We start from the raw sequence: 20711 nt of genomic DNA on the forward strand, positions 1-20711 counted from the left end.
TGCTATGCTACCAGATACTCTGAAATTTTTTTAAGGGACTGCAGAACCCTTAAAAAAATTAATCTAGACAAATTTTATCTATCTTTTTCTTCCCTCCCCAACACCTTGATTTTAAGAAAGCAGCAACCTAATTTTGGAGTCAGTCTCTAACCAAAAAACTTGTACACACTGATACTGGTTGTTTCTTTCTAATAATATTTGTCCATGTTTCCTCATTCGAGTGTGGATCATGAATGGAGTTTTAGCCATAGAACATAAAGGCAGTTTGCACAATGATAAGCATATAAGTGATATAGTAAATATATAGTGTTAGGGCAACAAGCAGATAACACTTTTTGAAGAAAATACAGTCTTTTCAATCAGAATAGCAAAGAGTGATCAGTAATGATGGTCAATATATTTTTCCAGGAATACAGACTTGGCTAGACAGGAAATTTTGTGTTAGTGGCATAGCATTTCACTATTTATCGATTTATGTCTAAAATAAATGACAGTATTTTCTATTGCTCTTGAGGTGGATGATATGAGATTGAAGTAGGTAGTTTAATATCCTGTTTAATGTCAAGTTAGAAAATTAGATTCTATCTTAACCTTTGAGTTTTAGTCATAAAAAGACTGATGATTCAGGACCCCCTAGAGTTTGAAGATATAACATCTATCCAAATTAAAAGGGCTGACATTCCCAGGGATGGAAAAATCCTTAGATCTTCATGGGAAAAAAAAATCCTGCCCATTGAGTTGTGAAGGTAGCTCAATAATTTTGAATGTACTCTTGCTAAAGACAGTAAAAGCCCAGGTAGTACTGCTAAAGAGATTTATCTGGAGCAATAAAGTATATGAAAAGAAAACATAGTAAGGGGGAAATGGATCCCATTGGAAAGGTCAAAAAAAAAAATGGACTTGGAGTTTCAAGTTTTAGGACAAATTCATATGTGCTTGTACTATTGTAGAAGAAAATACTGAAATCCATTCATGTAGAATCATGTCACAGATTTACAAAACAAAGGTCCTACACTTCCTACTGCTTAAGCACATTTGGCACACAAGTAGTTCAAAATAATCGATTATACTGTTGCATGTTTCCAGAACATTTGCACAGCAATACCTGTCAGCAAATTGTTTTAAGACACTGAATAATAAGGATTCTGTAATTATTCTTCAACACTGAATGCTTTCTGGAAACTATATTATAGATCATCCTCCTAAGATAGCTTTGATGTTCATGAGCCTTAGCAAAGACCTTCTATCAAAAGATTGCTTTTCAGTTCAGCTTGTTTAGTTCAGTGTGTTGCATATACTACATTTATCAGCTTAGAGCTAGAATACGAATGGAAATAGACAATGACACTTCTGAAGTAAAATTTTTGTAATTTGGTGACAAAGACTTTATTTCGATATTTCCTTTTTAAATGACTGACCCAATTGCAATGTTAAAATTTTATCTCCAGGCAAAATAAAAACAAAACAGAATTAAAGACATTCAATATCTACTGTATGTCTGGATGTGGTTGTTTTCCCAACAGAGTCATTCTTACCACCTCCTACTTATGAGCTGAGTTATGCTTTTTATCTCTTCATAACATGCAGCATTTATTTGCCTTTACATTTTGAGGCATTACAGTTTCTGCTGACATGGGTATTTTCCCAATTTAGCACATTACAGCAGCCGTCTGCTAGATGTTTAAGCCGTGTGTATATTTACTTTTTAATTTCTTTCTCAAACTTTCAAACTGTGAGAGGGCTGGGAAAGTGGAGTCACGGTGAATGAGAGTTTGCTTTAAAAAAAAAGTAGAAATGTAGACACTTAATTTAACACTGAAAAATTCACAGCCTCCTACCTTGAAAACAAACATTTCCCGGCGAAGAATAGCCAAAGTGTTGAAGTTCCCATCACAGATGTTAGGTTTGGCCCCAGGATAGGAAGGTTTGTCACCAGTCGGTGGCCGGGGAGGCTTAGGTTGTCTGTCATTTTTCCGTGGGTCTGCTGGAGGGATCGAACGATGTGGTGGCACTGTTGGCAGAGGTCTTGTTGGTGGTGGGATCCTGTCAGGTGGACCTTTAAAAATGGCAGCAAGATGCAATTTATATGCCTACCAGTGACATTCCAAGAAGAAATACAGAAAAATAAACAAAAACAAAACCAAAAAAAACCCTAAGCAGTGTAAAACCTCCAGTGCAGTGGAAGGGAAATAGAAAAAGTGACCTACCTCTCCAGTGCTGCTAATGGGTATAATGAAGGTGTACTACAGAATCAAGATATTAATGAAGAAAATAATTATTTTTCACTATTCAGTATCATCCTTCCAAAAAATCTGCAAAGGATGCACATTCCACCATCATTTCAGATAAAAAGTAATTAATTGCGCGTACCATCTGAACAAGAATTTTTAAGACCGAATCACTGTCTATTTCATAAAATAATGAAACGAAAAAACCCTTTTCTAATCAAACCATTCTTGATCAATGGGTTTTCAAGCCATCTTTTTAACTTCTACCTATCAATTAACATATGTCTGTATCTGCCTATACGATTACTGCTGACCCAATTTGTAGGCATATTAATAGCTTTTTCAGGATATATTCCTAGCTTTCTACAATATCCCTTGCTATGTCTAAATGTTTTGAAACTGGACTTCAAATCATAGGCATCCACATAAACAAAGACTCTAATTCACAAATTTTCTTCAAAATTGAATTAACGATATCTTATTTTAAATTTGCATTTGTCAGTGAGTTTAACAAAGCAAGACACCTAGTAATTAAAAGAATTTATGAGAACAAATTGAAAATAACTAAAAGGAAAAACTAATTGTATAGTATTTTAAAAACGTCTTTCTTCTTGCAAACACATTTTTGTTCATAATATACAGGGATTGATGGCAGATAAAATAACTATCCCACTCATAATTTCTCTGTTCAAAAGTCAAATTGTGTTCCTAGGCAGATGCTTTTTATAATCCTAATGGCATACTAGTTTACTTGCAATTCAACATGTCTTTCCCTTTCTACATATATTACTACATTTACTCATGTTTTCAATGTATAAAGACATAGCAAGTTTCCACTGGAACAGTGGTATTTCTTGAAACAAGATGAACATGCTAATTTGGCTCATTCTATTTAGCTCTGTCTTCAAATCATTTAAATACACAATCAATTTTTATTTTAAAATATAAACATTATTTGCACGATCAGGTTCAGAAAGACATTTGAACAGTAAGAGAACACTAAAACTGCATAAATGTCCTTTGAATTTCTGATTTTTATTGAAAATAAGGATAGTTTCTAGAGAAAAAATATTGACTATATCAGGAAATGGTAAACTCCCCAATTGGTTGTCATTCAATTTAATAAGGCATTTACAGTTCTAAAGTTTGTGACACTTATAATTTACAATTAATAGTGGTGTTTTGAGGAATATTGCAGATCAAAGTAATTATTTTAATAGGCATGACATTTTTATTGTGGCATATGATTTCCAATCATCTTTTGACTTTAAAGGGAGCAAAGGAATCAGTGTACAGTAGCACACGATGGAAAGACTGTAACCTCAAACCAAAGTTTTCATATGCTATTTGCTAGTGATGTCAGATATTACTTCCCAGGGGTAATACACTTCTTGTAATGTATAGTCCACAGCTGTTAGAGGTTAGCAGTTAGTTTTTGGCAAAGTATTGTTGTCTAGCCTTTAAGTCTAGACTACCAACTTAAGAGGTCATGAGAAACAACCTTCCTTTTAGCTAATCACACAGGAAAAAAAACAAAAAAAAAACAAAAAAAAAAACTTGGTAAGCCTATCATTTTGAAACTACTATTTCAGCTTTATGAAAGCATATATCAGTGCTTGCTAATATGATATTTAAAAAGCTTGTTAACATAAAATATAAAATAGTGGCAGGAAAGTTCTAATTAGCAGTACAGGAATTCTCCACCAACATAGGTATCCTTTGTAGCAGTAAAGATAAGCAAGGAATGGCCCTAATAATATTCAGTTTATCTTCTAAACTGAAAATAACCATGAGCACAAAATTAAATCTGATACAAAATGAATTGGAGAATATTAAACAAGGCAAGTTCAAAATATACATACTGGATGCATGGCATAAATAGATACAGATATCTCAATATAGATAGAGACAGAACAGTTTTTTCATTGTAGGAAAGAGAAAATGTATATTAAGAAAAAAACAAATCAAACAACATAATAAACCCTCCAACTGTTCAACAAATGTCTACAGAATCAGAGTCTTTAAAATCAGAAATGAAGCTACAGCTTTGGAAATGTAAACAACAATAATGCAGGAATTAATTTTAGGTTCGGCCATAGGTAGAAAAAAGTTTTGGTTTGGTTTACAATTTTCAGTTACTTCGCCTTCTTAAGTTCATGCAGAATTCATTTGTATACTTATAACAAGGAAGGGTTTTCTGGGACCTCAAAATTGATCTATTCAGGGAACTGTTTAATATCATAACCAATAATTTGATAACTAAGAAGTAGTTAATCATACTGCAATATTAGTTTTGAGTGCTATGGAAATAAGCTCACTATGGTTAAAGCTTGCATGTCTTAATATTTTAAAAGGTCAGGATCCTTTTGCAGATATTTTCTTTATGTTCTTTTAGAATGTTTAAGATTACCATTTCAACTGAGTGCAAATTTGAGTGCAAATTGTGAACAGTGAGAAACCAAGTAAAAGAACTTCACAATAATCTTAGGTCTTCACAGCAAGAAAGCATTTGGGATAACAAGTGGCAGAGTCTGCCCCAACAATTTTTTTTTTTTTAGAGAGATGGTGTGAACAGGAGGTTCTCAAACACATTCTTAAGTGACAATGTTAAGTTTCCTAATTAAAACATACCATATATCTTCTGGATGCCCTGTAAATCATCATTAGGTAGTTTGAAGTTGTCAGTTTCCATGTACTGATAAAATGGAGCCATAATTGCAGTGGGATCATTGGAGTGCTCCAAGCCCAGAGCATGTCCCAGTTCATGCACAGCAACTAGAAACAGATCATTTCCTATGGAGAGAAGAAAGGGAAACCATCTTTGAAACTGTAAGCATAGTAAAAGAAATAACACAAGAGGAGGATTCTTCACTTGAAAGACATTTTCAGTGAATTTGAATTTTACTGACTGATACTTAAAAACAAATCATGAAGGTAAAGTGGCAGCAAAGGGAACATTTTTTTTTTTAATGAGGTAACTATAGTTGTTACATATTATATATGATACACTTATGGATACCATAAGTATGTTTATTTATTTAACTGATGCACATAGGACAGTGTTCAATTGCCATAGCTGGCATCTAGGCTTGTGTACAATTTTAGACATAGGTTTATGGTGTAATTAGCCTAAGTAAAAATGCCTGCATCAAGATACAGTTCAAAAGGTAAATATTCCTGCTGTGCATAGTTACCTTTATAAACTGGGGACTACCTATGTGGGACAAACCCTATAGGGAACTTAGTCATTCAAATGCTTGCAGTCAGGCCCCTGCTGATTATTTATGCATGTTGTTCACTTCTGAATCACCATAACTGAAATCTCAATGAGGAAAATATGGGCATCTTGCTATCCTTCTCAAAATAGAATGCCCATATTTGTTTCATTGTGTGTTTGCAAATTCTTAAATGTTAGAACTTTTTGATTTATATAGATCTAAACAATAAAATGTCAGATTCATGTTATAGACTTATTTCACACTTTCATTTTTCCCTTCCAAAAATCCAAATTGAATTTTTATTACAGGCTATTGAAAAAATTAGAAGTGTTACCAGATTTACCATCGAGAAAACTCTGTGAAGCAAACACAAATTAAAGTCAGTGCAACTATTACCATAAAAGTTTCAGAGTTGAACATCTATGGTATTCATTTTGTTTATTCATTATGACTTCAGCATATTGTTCTATGAATCTTTTGTACAGATTCTGTCTGTAGTCAACCTGTAATATAATGAGACTTTGGAAAAAAAGTGTTTTACATCAGGAGAAAGATTCTGGTTACCTGGAGATTGCTCACATCCAGGATATTGCTCATTTTCATCAACTAGGGATAGGAAGATTCGTTCCTCAGAAGTGTGTCTTATGCTGAACTTTCAGAAGGTTGGACATAAGCGAAAGGGGTCCTACCCATAGTAGGTAGTTTCTTGATGAAATACCATTATAAGTGGTGAAAAAAGTAATAGTCAAGTAGCCTATTCTGTGGTCTAGTAGAGAGCTGTACATAAGGATGAGAAAATATTCAGCATTTACTCCTATTCTATATTCTATACATTCTTTGGAGGTAGATAGTTATTCCACTGCTAGCACAGGAATTCTAAGAACTATTGTAATACAATAATAATAGTAAACATTAGATATAGGAAATATATATATATATATGTATCAATTTGCAGAACTTTGAAGACATAGTTGACAGCATTTCAATTTTTCAAGCATTTTCTCTTGCTGACATGAAGAAATAAAGTTTCTCCCAGGTACATATTAAAGGAGAAACACTTGGCTGTAGGTGTATTCATGATATATGGAACCATACTGATGTTTGTAAAATAAATGTTTGATTGAAAGCATGGAAATGGTCATAGCTAAAACTGTTCTTAGTTGACAGTCTTTTCATGTCTTTCTGATTCTTGATCAGAAACATGAAAACTAAATGCTTATGTTCTTTTATCAGTGTAACAGTGCAGAAAAAAAAATCATGTCTTGCAAAAATTAATATAACATAATATGCATTCATAAATGAGAAGAGTCTATCCTATCATTTATAATGATGTACTTTTCAGATTAAATACCTTCTCAACTATCTATATATACTGGATGTACTTCTTTATATAGCAAAGCAGATATTGAGCACGCTGTTGTAATAGGTTTGAGGAGCTTGACTGGTCTTGTCAGGAATGTTTTTGATACCTGAATTTGCCCTTCTATATCCTGTCAAAACTGATCTTGACATTATCTCACATGAATAATCCACAGCTTCTGTAGTTAACCTCAGCATTAAAAGTGATACACAGGAGCAATTCTGTAAAGGTTTTCATTCACTCATAATGGAATAATTAAAATCCCTTAATAATGATAACTTAAGATGAAAAGACATGAAGGAAGAAGATGTTACTGTGCTATAACCATTATATTATGACAAGGCTCACAATTATTTTCTGCATTTTATGAAAGTTAGAGTTTCAACACAAGTTTATTAGAATGAATTAGTTCTTTCTGTGGCATTAAATTGTATATGTAAAATTGAACTCCTTTTTACTCATCATGTATAGCGAAAAGCTAATTTCCTCCTTGACCTCGGCTTCTATCATCATAATTAAGAATATTAACATGTCTAAGTTGCTGTATCAGTAATTAAAGTAACATGTTGCACACAGTATTTATTGAACCATTTTCATATAGTTTCAAATTGATAATATTTGATTCTACCACAAGGTTAGGCTGGTCAGTGTCAATAAATTAAAGAGTGTTTTACACGTGGCATTCAACTCTACTGTTTGATATGAGGGACTGGTATGTGAACTTATAACAATTTCTAAAATTTCACAAAATCACACAATAAAATAGCCTTGGAAGAGTTTACTTCTTCTCTCTAATTGCGCCAGTGATGCAATGCATGAACGTTCAATACATTCTTTGGTTCTCAGTCATGACTCTGTCCTTACATAGATCTCCAGGAATTCCTGTATCTTGTTCCATGCTGACCTTGAGGTACCTTGAATTACATAGTGAAAGGGAAATAAATAAAACACACTGTAATCTACCAGCATATGTTCCTTACAGGACAATGTATAATGTTTGTATGGCAAAGCACCTCCTCAAAGTACTTCTAAGCGACAATGGGACAATGTCACAGAACAGGTGTTACACGAGGGGTGGCCATTTATCCATCTTCCTAATTCTTTTGGGTGGGATAACTATGCAAGAATAAAATAATAAATATTCAGCATCTGCTCCATCCCCTCCCACCCCCCCATGACTTAGTTAAAGTCTAAACCCAAAAGGGAAAAAGGGACTGTGATAATTTTTGTCTTCTGCAATGCAACTTGTGGACATCAGGGAAACTATAAAACGAGGTAAACCAGAGAAAGAGCAGCCTTTGGAGGAAGCACATACGGAGGAAAGGAAGAAGGTCACAGGAAAAAGCTGGGAGAATAATATTCTTGCCTGGGGTGACAGAGTAATTTAACAGGGAACATATTCTCTACTTATAGTCAAATAGACCCATTATTCATAATAATTTCCATCAAGAGTCGTGATTGTCTCCAGGGCATCCTGAGTTTAAACTGACCCAAATAACTCAGTGCAGTTGAAACTGAGGTTTAAACCAGTTCAAGATGTGTTGCGTGAGACCATTGCAGGTAAGGCTCACTACTGCCATAGTTTCTATCCTTTGTCTCTTGTATATAATCAGATTTCTACAGTTCAGCAATAATTACTCAGACCCCCTTTGATGTTGAGAGCAGACTTGCCTTGAGCACCACAGTGTTACTATTACCACTGAGAGTGCTCCTTCTTTCTCTCCAGACTGCATAGAAGTGTACTAGTGACTGCAAGGTAGATAACAGATACAGTTCCTTGGTCAGTGTTCAGAGAAAGACGAAGTGTACAGGTAAGTAACTATTCATACCAGCTCTGGCTAACTTTGTTACTGTATTGACATTAGGTATCTTTTTTAAACATTTTCAGTCCCTCTCATTGAAAGAGAGAGTCCCACATGATTCTGTATATCTATATACATTATCCATGTAAAAACATATATTTCAGTCTACTTGTCAAAATGAAGCACCGTCTCAAAAACTTTAAAAAGTCATGAGTAACAGATTCAAACTACACACAGCTATGATGGCTTTTAAACTAAAAGTTGCCACTTCAGGATATACAGTGGTGAATATTCATTGTGATAGTCTCAGTTACATCTTGTTATATTTATCTACAGGATAGTAGAGAAATATTTCAAAATATATTTTGTATGAAATGTCTGCATCTCTGTTCTTATGTTATTAGTATAAGGATTTAGAATAGACAAGGTATAGGCTCAACAGATTGTGATTGTTTTTCTTATTTTATCTCAGGTTTGATTTCACAAGGAAAAAATACTGTGTGTAAGGAACTAAGGCAAAAATGATTATTTTTATACTGACACTTTTCTCTGAGGCTATAAACTATTTTAGGCACTAAATCTGTCTGACTTTACAATCACTGCCCAAACTTGAGAATATAAATATGTATTAATATATCAAATATTCAACAGCCAACACTGTGGAGCACGGTGTATGGAGAAATCTTTTTCTGTACCTAATATATATACTATTTTTCATGTCTACAGTGAGAAAAAAAAGCTAATGTTTGTTCACAACAAGCTATAAATAAATATGAGTTCTGGAGACATTATTTCCTGTTTTAATTGGTGTATGAGCTTAATTTAGAAAAGTAATGCCCTAGTGGCTTAGCAATCCTTAGATTCATCACTTGGTCATCTTTTTGATGTAGCACTAAATGACACCCCAGGGTTTGTTACTTGGTTCTTCTTGGCATGTGACAGTAACTGCTACAATTCACTGTGAGGTCAAGAGATCTCAGAGGTTTAAATGCCATGTAAACTGAATTTTGAAGAGTTCCATATCCAGAGAAATACAGAAAGAATCTAGAAGCTGAATTTCAAATGAGAAACAAATTGGAAAACTACAAAAATATTTTATAAAAGCACAATCACTGTTTTGGTTATTTTTACAAAGATTATTCTACTTCATTTTTCACATGATGCAGATAGAAGATTTCAGACTAAAACCACATGAATCTGAAATGTTCATCTGTATTTCTGTTACAGATCTACTATGAACAAGGCAGTACCTCAAAATCAACTTTGCAGTTCATCGGAAAATATTCCACGTGCTGCCCATGAACTTGTCTGAAGTATGTACACTTTGTATTTCCATTATTTTCTTAATTCATACCATTGACTCACTAAACAAAAGCTGCTAATCCTAACTTGCTGAAAAGCTGCAAAATTGTGAATAAGATTCTAACAGTACATAGCATACAGAAAAATTGAAGTTGTATATCTTTGTTATTATTTTCAGACAGCACATAATTTTGAATGTGATATTTCAACAGTCAGTGATAAAAGAAGATTCTTTTTCTCTGTGACCTTATTGCAATACAACATATACATTATCTATGCACTAACATAAACACAGTATAAGTATGCTATATAGAAAGTACACATGATCCTAAATATAAATCATAGGCATACTCTTACTCAAATAAAAGTGCCACAGCCTAAAACATTATAAGCCATTGCTTGATGTTATCTCAAACTTTTATCAGACATTGAAAATCACTAGTTTTATGATTATGTGGGGAAGAATTTTTTGCAAAAAGGAAGAGCCAAGATGATGAAGTATCTTTGAGAAGAGTAAAACTTTTCTTTTCTTTTTTTTTTTGTTTTTTTTTTTTTTGTTTTTTAAATATATATTATACAGTGTATTCAATTTCTATATGGATTTAATGTACTTATTTTGTGCACACAGTGTGTTTTCAACAATGGTGTTTTTTAACATCTACCCAGTTAGCCATTTTTCCACTGAGATAAAAGTGAGTGATATACAAATGTATTACTTTCACTTTGTTATTATAAATACTAATACGTATATCAAAGCATTTGCAAATTGATTTCCTGATATAAGTAATTTAGAAACAAGCAGTTCAGTATACACAAAGCATGTACTAATATATTCTGGGTATAATTAAGTATACCTACACCCACATGTGTATATTTCTTTTAAAAATATTCTATTTTAAACAGATCAAGAAATTAGTGTGAAATTTAAACACACTTGTTTGTAATCTGGCAAGGGAACATTCCTGTAGGTAGGACTGTCTTAGTGACTCAGTCAGTGGTCATTGCTGAGATTAGTTAAGGACATGTGAGTTGTATATGATCTTTCAGGCAGCATTGCACTAGTTCTGCATACTGTGGGCATAATATAGTCAGGAGCCAGACCAGTATCTTCTCTGAATGGAGCCCACATTCTTTTATAATACAGATCAGCCTCTGCTTCAGAAGGCAAGACATGCAGAAGGTAAGAATTTCTTCTTTATTACTTATAGTCTACTTAGGTTGCTCTGAAAGTAATGCCCTCTGTTTATTTCCATGGAAACTTTGACAGATAGAAAAAAGCAAAAATGCACTATTTGATAGAGGAAATTCTCAGCTACAAAACACTATCTTTCAACATAGTCACCATTAGCTACGCATTTTCATCAGCCATGAACAAGAGCCTGCATGCCACGCTCGTAAACATCTGGACCAGCACAGGTGAACCACTGCTGCTGTTGCCACTGCTGAAACACACCACCCACTGTCTCATTGTGTTAGCAGCCACTGTTTGGTTTTCATAAATCTTCAGAAAGCACTGATAAAAGTCAATGGGTGCCATTTTTTCCACATGGAGGAATTCATTGACACACCTTTGCTTTCCTGTCAGACGCCATTTGGTCAGATTGCCCCTGTGCTGCCATCTGTCATACAGCAACAACATGTCATGGAATACTGATGAGAAGGTTCAACCTCTACTGTCATACCACCAACATCTGCCTCTGACATCATGGGCCAACATAAAATAGGAGGCACTACTTTCAGAGCAGCTCCCATACATATTTACATTGTACAACTGTCTAGTAAATAGCTTGAAATGGGTAGAATTAAGTACCTCACAAATTATTCTGACTCATGAATCAATGCCAACTTCTCCAAAAATGGAAAAGTCAAGCAGCTGGGAATTATCCTTGGGGAGGTAAGGAAGGCACAAGAGCATAGTGTTCCTCAGAAAGGTGTAATATATGTGCGTTTTTTTTCTGCAGATATGAAGTTTAGGGCTTTATTTCAGGCTTTGAGGAAACTCTGCTGTGACAGTGAACCTAAAATACTAATAACATCTACACTTATGCTGAATCTATATCTCCTGGGATTAATTTCCATCTGTCTCCTGCGACTAACTTCTTCAGCATGCAGATACACTACTGCATTTTTATACTTTTGTCAGATGACATTTGCATTCAGACAGTAATGAAGCAATACCAGTTAGCAGACTGAAGTTCTATTTTGCGTGTGCTCACTAGTATCTTTAGATACTAATTTTTAGTATATTAGTTTATATTTAGTATATTAGTATATCTTTAGATACTAATTTTTTTAAATAATCACATTAAAATTATATTGGAATTTTGCGATTTGCTGGAAAAAATCTTCATAAATCAACTTCATTCATCGAGTTCACACCAGTAAAAGTGTTTGAAAAGACAATGGTTATTCTTGTAACACTACGAAAATGATGAGGTTGCTAAATAACATTTACTCTATTTTCCCAGTGGTCTCAATGCTGCTAATACTGTAGTAATTTTATCTATTAATAATCTTCACTGTCTTCTCTTTTTTTTCTGTTTTTAGTTGTTGCTGTGGGAACAATAAGCTAACTCTTTTCTGAAGGCTGTAAGAACAAGTGCTGAGACCAAAGGTTTGGATATGTGCAAGGTATGTACAAGAGCATGTATCACATTTTTCAGCTTCTTCCATTGTCCTGTCCTTGAGGGTCATTCATGTGGACAACTTTCTACCACTGATTGGTAGAGGATAAAATCCACTGAGTAGGTGAGGATAAAAATAAAAGGAATTTAATTATGATTGAGTCCCTGTTAAAATCAAATCCTTGCCTCTAACAACAACAATGTATATTATATACATTTATATACAAAATGTAGATTTTGACTTAAAGCCTCCCAGCTAAAGTGATGGCATGTTAACGCTGTGTCTGCTTTTGCATTGAAGGGATACTCTTTTATTCTCCATTTCCTCTAACGTTCCATGCATCCTACTACAAAGAAAAATATGTGTAATTACTAGAAGGAAGGTCAAAGTCATGCTGTCAATATTCACAATAGATGCAACTTGCCATGGGGCAGAAATCTGCAAGGGTCCAACAGATCACTGAAATCACCAGAATAGGAGGATGTAGAATTTAATTTATATATAATGGCTGTGTCAGCTCTCTGCAGAGATAGTTTTTTACCCAGTTTCAGTTAAAACTACTGAGAGCAATTATATTATCCTCTAATTTAATTCACACTAAAGCAATCAAAAACAGGTTATTATTCCTACCCTGCCTAACACATCCATATGACCTTCAGATTTTTTTTAAAGATGAAGTGACATAGCATTGCATATTTATTTGGGAATTTTATGTGAACAGTTCACTGTTATTTTACTTGTTTAAGCATATGCAAAAAAAAAAATCATGATAGAATTGTCTGTTTTTCTTTTTCTTGGTCAGATGATGACAGAACTCGGATTTTAGAATCTTAATTGGCAAAGTGATTAGTAGAAGGAAAAAATCATTAAAAATTCTCTGATCTGAGAAGCAGATATGTTTTCTGAGAAGGCTGTAGACTTCAAAGGGAAACTTTATCGAAGCATATATCATATTTTAAATTGAGGCAATGTTAACCTGGAGATCATAAAAATGGAAAAAGTGACAGAAAGACAAATCTTTTACTTTGTTAAAATTTACTCATATGAAATGTTATTATCTATTGGATAAATGTGCTCTTCTCCATGAATATACCTATATACCTGTTTGGTTTACTTTAGATAGAGCAACATCTGAGGCACTTGGAGAATGGTGTCACTTTGGCCTCAGTGAGCCTTGCCATCAGCATGGAGATGCCTCAAAGCTTGCTGTGCAGGGCAGTTTCCAGGATTAAACCTTTCAGAGGTGCTGGAGAGGCTTGAACACAGGGATGATAGATGGGCCAAAGCTTGACCGTGGCCATCTGTCCCAGCACAGTTTCCCTCCTGTTTCTAAAGAGCTCAGCTAGACTCAAGACACTGGTCCCACAGCTGCTCTACCACATCCTGCACTCAAGCAGGTCTGGAACCATTACCTTCCCCCTGTGCAGCCACCATGGCCAGACCGATTAGTAATACAAGTGGTCATTAAGAACACAAACCAGACAAGAACTGCCTGTTGGTATATACTGCAGCTGTTAGATCTTTCTGAAGCTTAGGCTATAATATTTTTACTGCTGCTTCTAGAACTGTTAGATGGAGTGAAACTAGCAGCATTAATCCTGTGCAATATTACTTCCATAACTTCAGTTTTCTGAGTATACGGTGATTGTCTCAAGTCCTCCTACTTTGCACCAGTTCTCAAACTGCATCAGTAGAAAGGAGCTATGTATTATTCTTATAGTAAAGGAAAGTAAATATATGTTTACATATTACAATATTACCAGCAACACATTCAAAATATAGGCAGGGCAATTCTTTTGCATGTTACCAAATTTAGACTAACAGGAGAGTGTTTGTTGTCCCACCACAGGAGAGGGCACGCTGGTAACCACCTTCTCTGAGTGTAATACTGAACCGTTCCCAAATCAAGCATTTCTGCTGCGGAGAGAGTTTTATTTGTACCCCAACTGGTGCTATTTGAAATTAGTTATCATTTCAGTTCTCCTCGTCTGAAATTGCATGGTTTCAACACTGCAGGCAATATCTCTCTCCTCTTACTACAAAGGGACTCCATGAGATTAACTCAGACATGAACACCAACTTTAGATCAGATTGATTCCCGTCCGCTGAAGGCTTCTAACTTAGGTTTTTTTCATTTAAGCCCATGGCAAAACATTAATTATAAAAGTACAAGTTACAGATTTAATTGTTCTGTGAACAAAATCAGGAAACATTCATCATTTACTTATGCTAGAGACTTAAACCTGTCTGCTACAACAAAACATTTTGCACAAATCAATCTTGTTCTGTTAATTTAACTCATTCTTTTTGATCTTTCTGTTTTCATCTTTTTCCCAACCAGATATTTTAGCTGTAAATATTGCCAGGTACCGGTGTTACTTGCTCAGCATTTTTTGAAACCCAAGCCTCTTATGAAGTCTAAATATAGATTTAAGAAAAAAAAAAAAAAGAAAAAAAGGCCTCAAGACCATATGATTTGAACATTTTGAAGAAGTGAAGAATTGTCAAGGTAAAGCATGAATTAGTCTCTGGATTGGAGAACATAGACACGTGAAAGTCTTTCACTAGAAAATCATACATTATTTTTATAAATTTATATATGAGATCTCCTTATATTTTAGGACGAGCTTACATTCTACTTTTGCAACCGCAATCTGTGAATACTTTGCCTAATAGATAAAGAAATATATTTTTATTATAAAGTTCCTGTCTCATTCTCTCAGGTAAATATGACATTTTCCATGGTAATTAGGAATGTGATTTTTCAAATTCCATTTAACCCCGAAAATGTAGGGAAGAGGAGGAGTCAGCACAGTATTCATATCCTATAGAACCTCTGTGGGGAAAAAATCAAATTTCCTAAAGCTGCTGTCTTGGAGAAAACGTTTCCATGGATCACATGAGAATTGGGGTGCCAAGCCCAATGCTTCCTTCAAATAACAGAACTTTCTGTTTGGTCAGACAATTTGAGGGTCACAAATAATTCTCTTTCCTAAATTATTTCTACTACTATCTCAAATTGATAAAAATGTAATTTTAAGCTTTTTTTTTTTTTTAAATCTATGTATGGCAATTTATTTGTGTGTTTAAGAGTATAGATTTTCAAAAGCTTTACTTGCAAGTAATCTTTTTTTTAACTATTTTTATTTTTCCTAGTAGTTCCCACTCAGAAACCATGTGTGAGGAGGTATGTGGTTATGAAAACAATTATGAGGAGGCTGACCCACATATTATATATGTACTCATTCAAAATACATTCATCTGCCTGAAAAACCATCCTTGACAATGACCTTTTGTAGCACACTGAAGAAAAAAAATAATCGTCATCATGGAACTATCATTAGCTTCAACATATTTTTAATTTCAACGAACTTTTTCAAATAAATTCCCCATAATAGCTCATTATTCTTAACATAATAATACAGGTGTCTGGTCCAGTGAATCCAGCTTGGGAAGACACTAATAACGTCTAATCTTCATTATTATGTAGTCGTATATTAGAGACAAAGACCTCTTTGAAAAAAAGAAAAAATAAAAAAACAACTCATAATAATAATGACATGCTCGGTCCCTTTTCTTTGAATGTAGCTGCAATAGTTACAAAATTGTCTGCAAGAGTTTGCTCTTCCTGTCAGCTAAATGTTTCCTTGGCAATAAAATTGACATAACAGACAATGTGAAATTTCATCATTTATTTCTAAGCAAAGTCTGCCAGTTTAATTTTAACACTTTTCATTAGCGGTTTCAAGCTGGCTGATATCAAAAAGAGGCAGATGACAATTCCAAGCAGTTTGTTCTGCTGGCCCTGGTATGTGGGAAACAACCTCCAATTGAAGTTTAGATGGATAACTGAGTTTGCAGCTTCTCTACCTAGTCCACATGGCTTTGCAATGGTTTCCATTTGCCTCCACCATGATGGAAGCAATATATAACTAAGCAGATTTGGTTACACTGGCATTTTGTCTTACTGTTTGCATCATGACTCTTTCTGTCTGGCCATTAAGCCACAGTGTAAAGACCACCTTGCATCTGCAGATACTCAAAGCATAGTGTAAGATGTGCTTAACAGTCTACATTTCCATTGCTTTAATTAAGAGTACTGCAAAGACCATCTCCTTGACATGCTCCTCAGCCTCTCTTTTGTTTTGCATAATGGTGCACTTGGAAATTTTAGTCCAAGAAGGAAGCTGAGAGCATAATATTACGCTGACAGCCCCCGAGCTATATTAAAAGCAGCCAACTAAACACATCCAGAACACTGGGCTGGGTATGTACACAAGATGTCCTTCAGTCACCGAGTTTCCCTTTTAATGACGTATAAATGAAAGTGCTTTTTTCAAAGATGGGTGTTCTATGAAAGTAAAAACAAAGGAAAAACCACCACCACCATCAAGTAAGTACGTAAGTTAATGACAAGAATAAAAAATGAGCTCATTACTTTTCCAATGATTAGTATTTTCCAACATTTGGCTTCCAGCAAGTACAGGGGGTCTATCAGATCAGCTTAACTTGACTGTACAGTCCTATGTCCAGTGACTGAGTACTCACAAGCTACCCATGGCCACTTACGGTTGTCTTTTAAAGCATTTTCCACCTCTTCAAGAACAGAAGGGGTCTTTCTGTTCCTGAGCGCAGCTCTACATTCATAGCTCTGCATACCACAGTGATACTTTTAATTGCACACGGCATGTTTCAAAGATACCATTCTATGGTAAGATCTTGGGGTAACTGGACATGGAACAACAGGTGAGTGAATGCATACCAAGCACACCCAGGTAACGTATGGGAAGCTTGAGGACAGAGTACCCCATTAAGTCCTAACAGCACAAGATGCACTTACAACTAGGGAATGTCTGGTTTGCTCTATGAATAATGAAAGCCTTGTGGTTTAGCAAGAGAAAGCATTATCTGTGTATGTGTTGACTCCCGGATATCAAGGGGAATGGTGAAATGAAAAGAACCAGCAGTTACTCCACTCATCTGCAGCTTGCAACTTTCTTTTAAATATTATCTTGGCACTTTCATCATTGTGAAATACTATAAACGTAATAGTTGCTTTTTGCCAACTAATTTATAATACTGCTCATTCTCTCATTTTGCACTGAAATAGATTCAGTTTAAAACAGAATTGGGTTTCTTTAACCTTACAAAAACATATAAACAAATAAAGCGAGTTCTTTTTATCTTGAAAACAAGATATGATAGGGGTCCAAAAAAATATTAACGGCATGGATAACATGATTAGGAAACTACTTCTTCACAAGATAAGTATCAGTGTACCTAAAGTAAATTTGTTAATGGTAGGTTCAAAATTCAGGAAGAGATAGTTTTTTCATATCTGTTTAAGCTATAGAACGCATTGCCACAGGATGTTGTGGATACTAAATGCTTACACAGGTTCAAAAACAGATTACACCAGTTCATGAAAGAAAATCCCTCAAAGGCTATTAAACACAAAAATACGGCCTCTGGCTCAGAAATTCAATGAGCCACAGATTGCTGGAAGCTAGGCATGTATGTGCTAGTATTTTGTTGCCATATGCTTGCTCTGCTCTTATTCACTTCCCTAGATATCAGTTAACAGCCACATTAACAAGTAGGATATTTTCTGGGAATTCAATTCTGTGTTGAAAAATATATACACAAGTATGACACACAAAAAAAATCAAAGACAATCAGCTTTTACATATTTATCCTAGTATATAAATGAAAAATAAGCATGCAATGACTGCTGGGTCACACTGTCTGACTGCAGATCAAATACAATAAAAATAAAACTTTTTTAAAATATATATAATCAATTAAGCAAGAGAGCTATGAAAGCAGTGCTAAGGTTTTAATAGAGTTTCCTTTAATGTGAAATGCACAGCTTGCTTCATATCTAACCATTGCATATAACGTGCATTGTTTGAGACACAGAGCTCCCTTAGGAGATGTAGTTTTCACAACTCCACTGGTTCATATTTCCAGCAGCATATATCTGCTGCACTGTGACAACCCCACTGGCAGCCAAAAGAAATTTACTACAAGTTGATCTATGCAGTTCAGAGATCAGGATTTTCATAAATTTTTCTTGGCTGCCAACACAAAGCTCACAGCAGAACACAGCAGAATCTACATACTAACTAGAGTCCAAGTATCTTACACTAGATACTGTGTCTGCATGGCCTCCCAAAAACTTATTTCCTGGCAAAATGAAAGAACTATCAGTTGCTTGGTAGAAAGTGGTAGGCTTTTTTTTGTTTTATTTTCAAGTCTGCAAAACTTGCTGAATTTGGAGTACCACAGAGTTAGCCACAAATTACAAAATCCTTGAAAAGACTTTTATATTTATTTTTTCTAAAGCAGATTAAAGTATATAAAGTTCCAAGTATCTCATATGAGTATTAGCACTCAGCAAACATATTCTCCTCAAAATTTAAAAGCAAATGAACACTAAAATCATCTACTACCTCTGTAAAAAGTATTTGACTTGCTGTAATGGAAGTTCATCAATCGTTTTTTTGTTGCTGTTGTTTTCTTGTTTTGCTTTGTATTCTTTTGTTTTGATAGAAGACTGGTTTCTTCAGAACTGCAATACTGTGTAGTAGCTGCCACAATAAGTTTACTACAGACAAAAAAGTATGCATGTAACCTTCATTTCTATTTCTTTTGCAGTTACAGAATCATAGAATCATAGAATCCTTAGAGTTGGAAGGGACCTTTGAGGGCCATCTAGTCCAACCCCCCTGCACGGACACCACAGCTAGATCAGGTTGCCCAGGGCCTGATCCAGCCTTATCTTGAAAGTCTCCAGGGATGGGACATCAACCACATCACTGGACAACCTGTTCCAGTGCCTTAACACTCTCACTGTAAAAGATTTTTTCCTTATATCCAACCTAAATCTACCTTCCCTGAGCTTGAAGCCATTTTTCCTTGTCCTATCACCACAGATCCTACTAAAGAGTTTGTCCCCTTCTTTCCTGTAGCTCCCCTTAAGATATTAAGAGGCTGCTATCAGGTCGCCTCAGAGTCTTCTCTTCTACAGGCTGAACAGCCCCAGCTCTCTCAGCCTGTCCTCATAGGAGAGGCGTTCCATCTCTCGGACAGTTTATGCGGCCCTCCTCTGGATGCGCTCCAATAGGTCTATATCTCTCCTATACTGAGGACTCCACATCTGGACACAGTACACCAGGTGAGGCCTCAGCAGAGCAGAGGGGCAGGATCACCTCCCTCACCCTGCTGGCCACAATTATTTTGATGCAGCACAGGATACGGTTGGCTTTCTGGGCTGCGAGGGCACATTGCTGGCTCATGTCCAGCTTCCCATTCACCAGTACCCCCAGGTCTTTTTCAGCAGGGAAATATCTTCATTTATATGAGGATAAGAATATCAGACTAACTCTACTGATATACTGAGAGCTTATACCTGCATTTTGCCAAGTATTTTCTGCCACTGAAAGACATACTTCTACAGTCAGATTTTCGTCAGCAAATGGTACATTAAGCATCATGTCTAATCTGCTTGAAGCTTAAGCTCTCAAGACAACCTTGTTTTCCCCAAGAGCTACTTCTAAATCTTACTCTGTTTTAAAAAGCTACACATGTGTAAGTAGGTCAATCTTAAATTAATCTAGTTAGAAGTATGTGCTCTCCATTCAAACAGGTTTAACACCCCCTTAAATAGGTTTAGATTCATTCAGTGTTTCCCAGAAAAAATAACTGCTTTAAAAAGAGCTTAAGTGCATTTAGCCAGACAAATCTAAAATCAATTTTCATACACCAATGCAATTTTTAAAGTAGAAGCAGGAGCGTATGGCTTAAGTTAGAGCCTTTTACCTTCTGACAGATAGCAAAAATGTTTTCAAACACTCCCAGGTGAAGAAAGGAAATTTCCTGCCACCACCTGCCAAATGGAGATTCTGAGCAGTTTTTAATTAGGAAACTCACTTTGATGGGCTAGGGCTGCCAAGGATTATGAGGACCTCTTAGATCTGATGTTGACTCATCTCTTTCTCAACAGTTTTATCATAGGATCATAAGCAACCTTCACTCATTGGAATGGGGCAATCCAATTAAATCTAGTGAGTACTATAAAAAGTGTATATTTGTTTTCAATTGGCATTTTTGAAATAAACATAGGAAAACTTGCCTACTAAATTTTTATTCTATTACTATATATTACTAACAAGGC

The 20711-nt window shown here is 35.1% G+C and overlaps 1 protein-coding gene across 1 annotated transcript in view; it reads right to left on the bottom strand.

The window, feature by feature from the left end:
• The window catches only part of MMP16 (matrix metallopeptidase 16), a 188151-nt gene that overhangs the window by 51856 nt on the left and 115584 nt on the right, over nt 1-20711 (bottom strand). Inside the window, exons 6-7 of the mRNA XM_021386792.1 lie at nt 4860-5021; nt 1839-2056 (exon numbers count right to left, since the gene is read on the bottom strand). Coding sequence (XP_021242467.1) covers nt 1839-2056; nt 4860-5021 — 380 coding nt within the window. The remainder of the gene's footprint in view (nt 1-1838; nt 2057-4859; nt 5022-20711) is intronic.

This window comes from Numida meleagris, chromosome 2, assembly GCF_002078875.1.
Source record: "Numida meleagris isolate 19003 breed g44 Domestic line chromosome 2, NumMel1.0, whole genome shotgun sequence".
Taxonomy (NCBI): Eukaryota; Metazoa; Chordata; class Aves; order Galliformes; family Numididae; genus Numida; species Numida meleagris.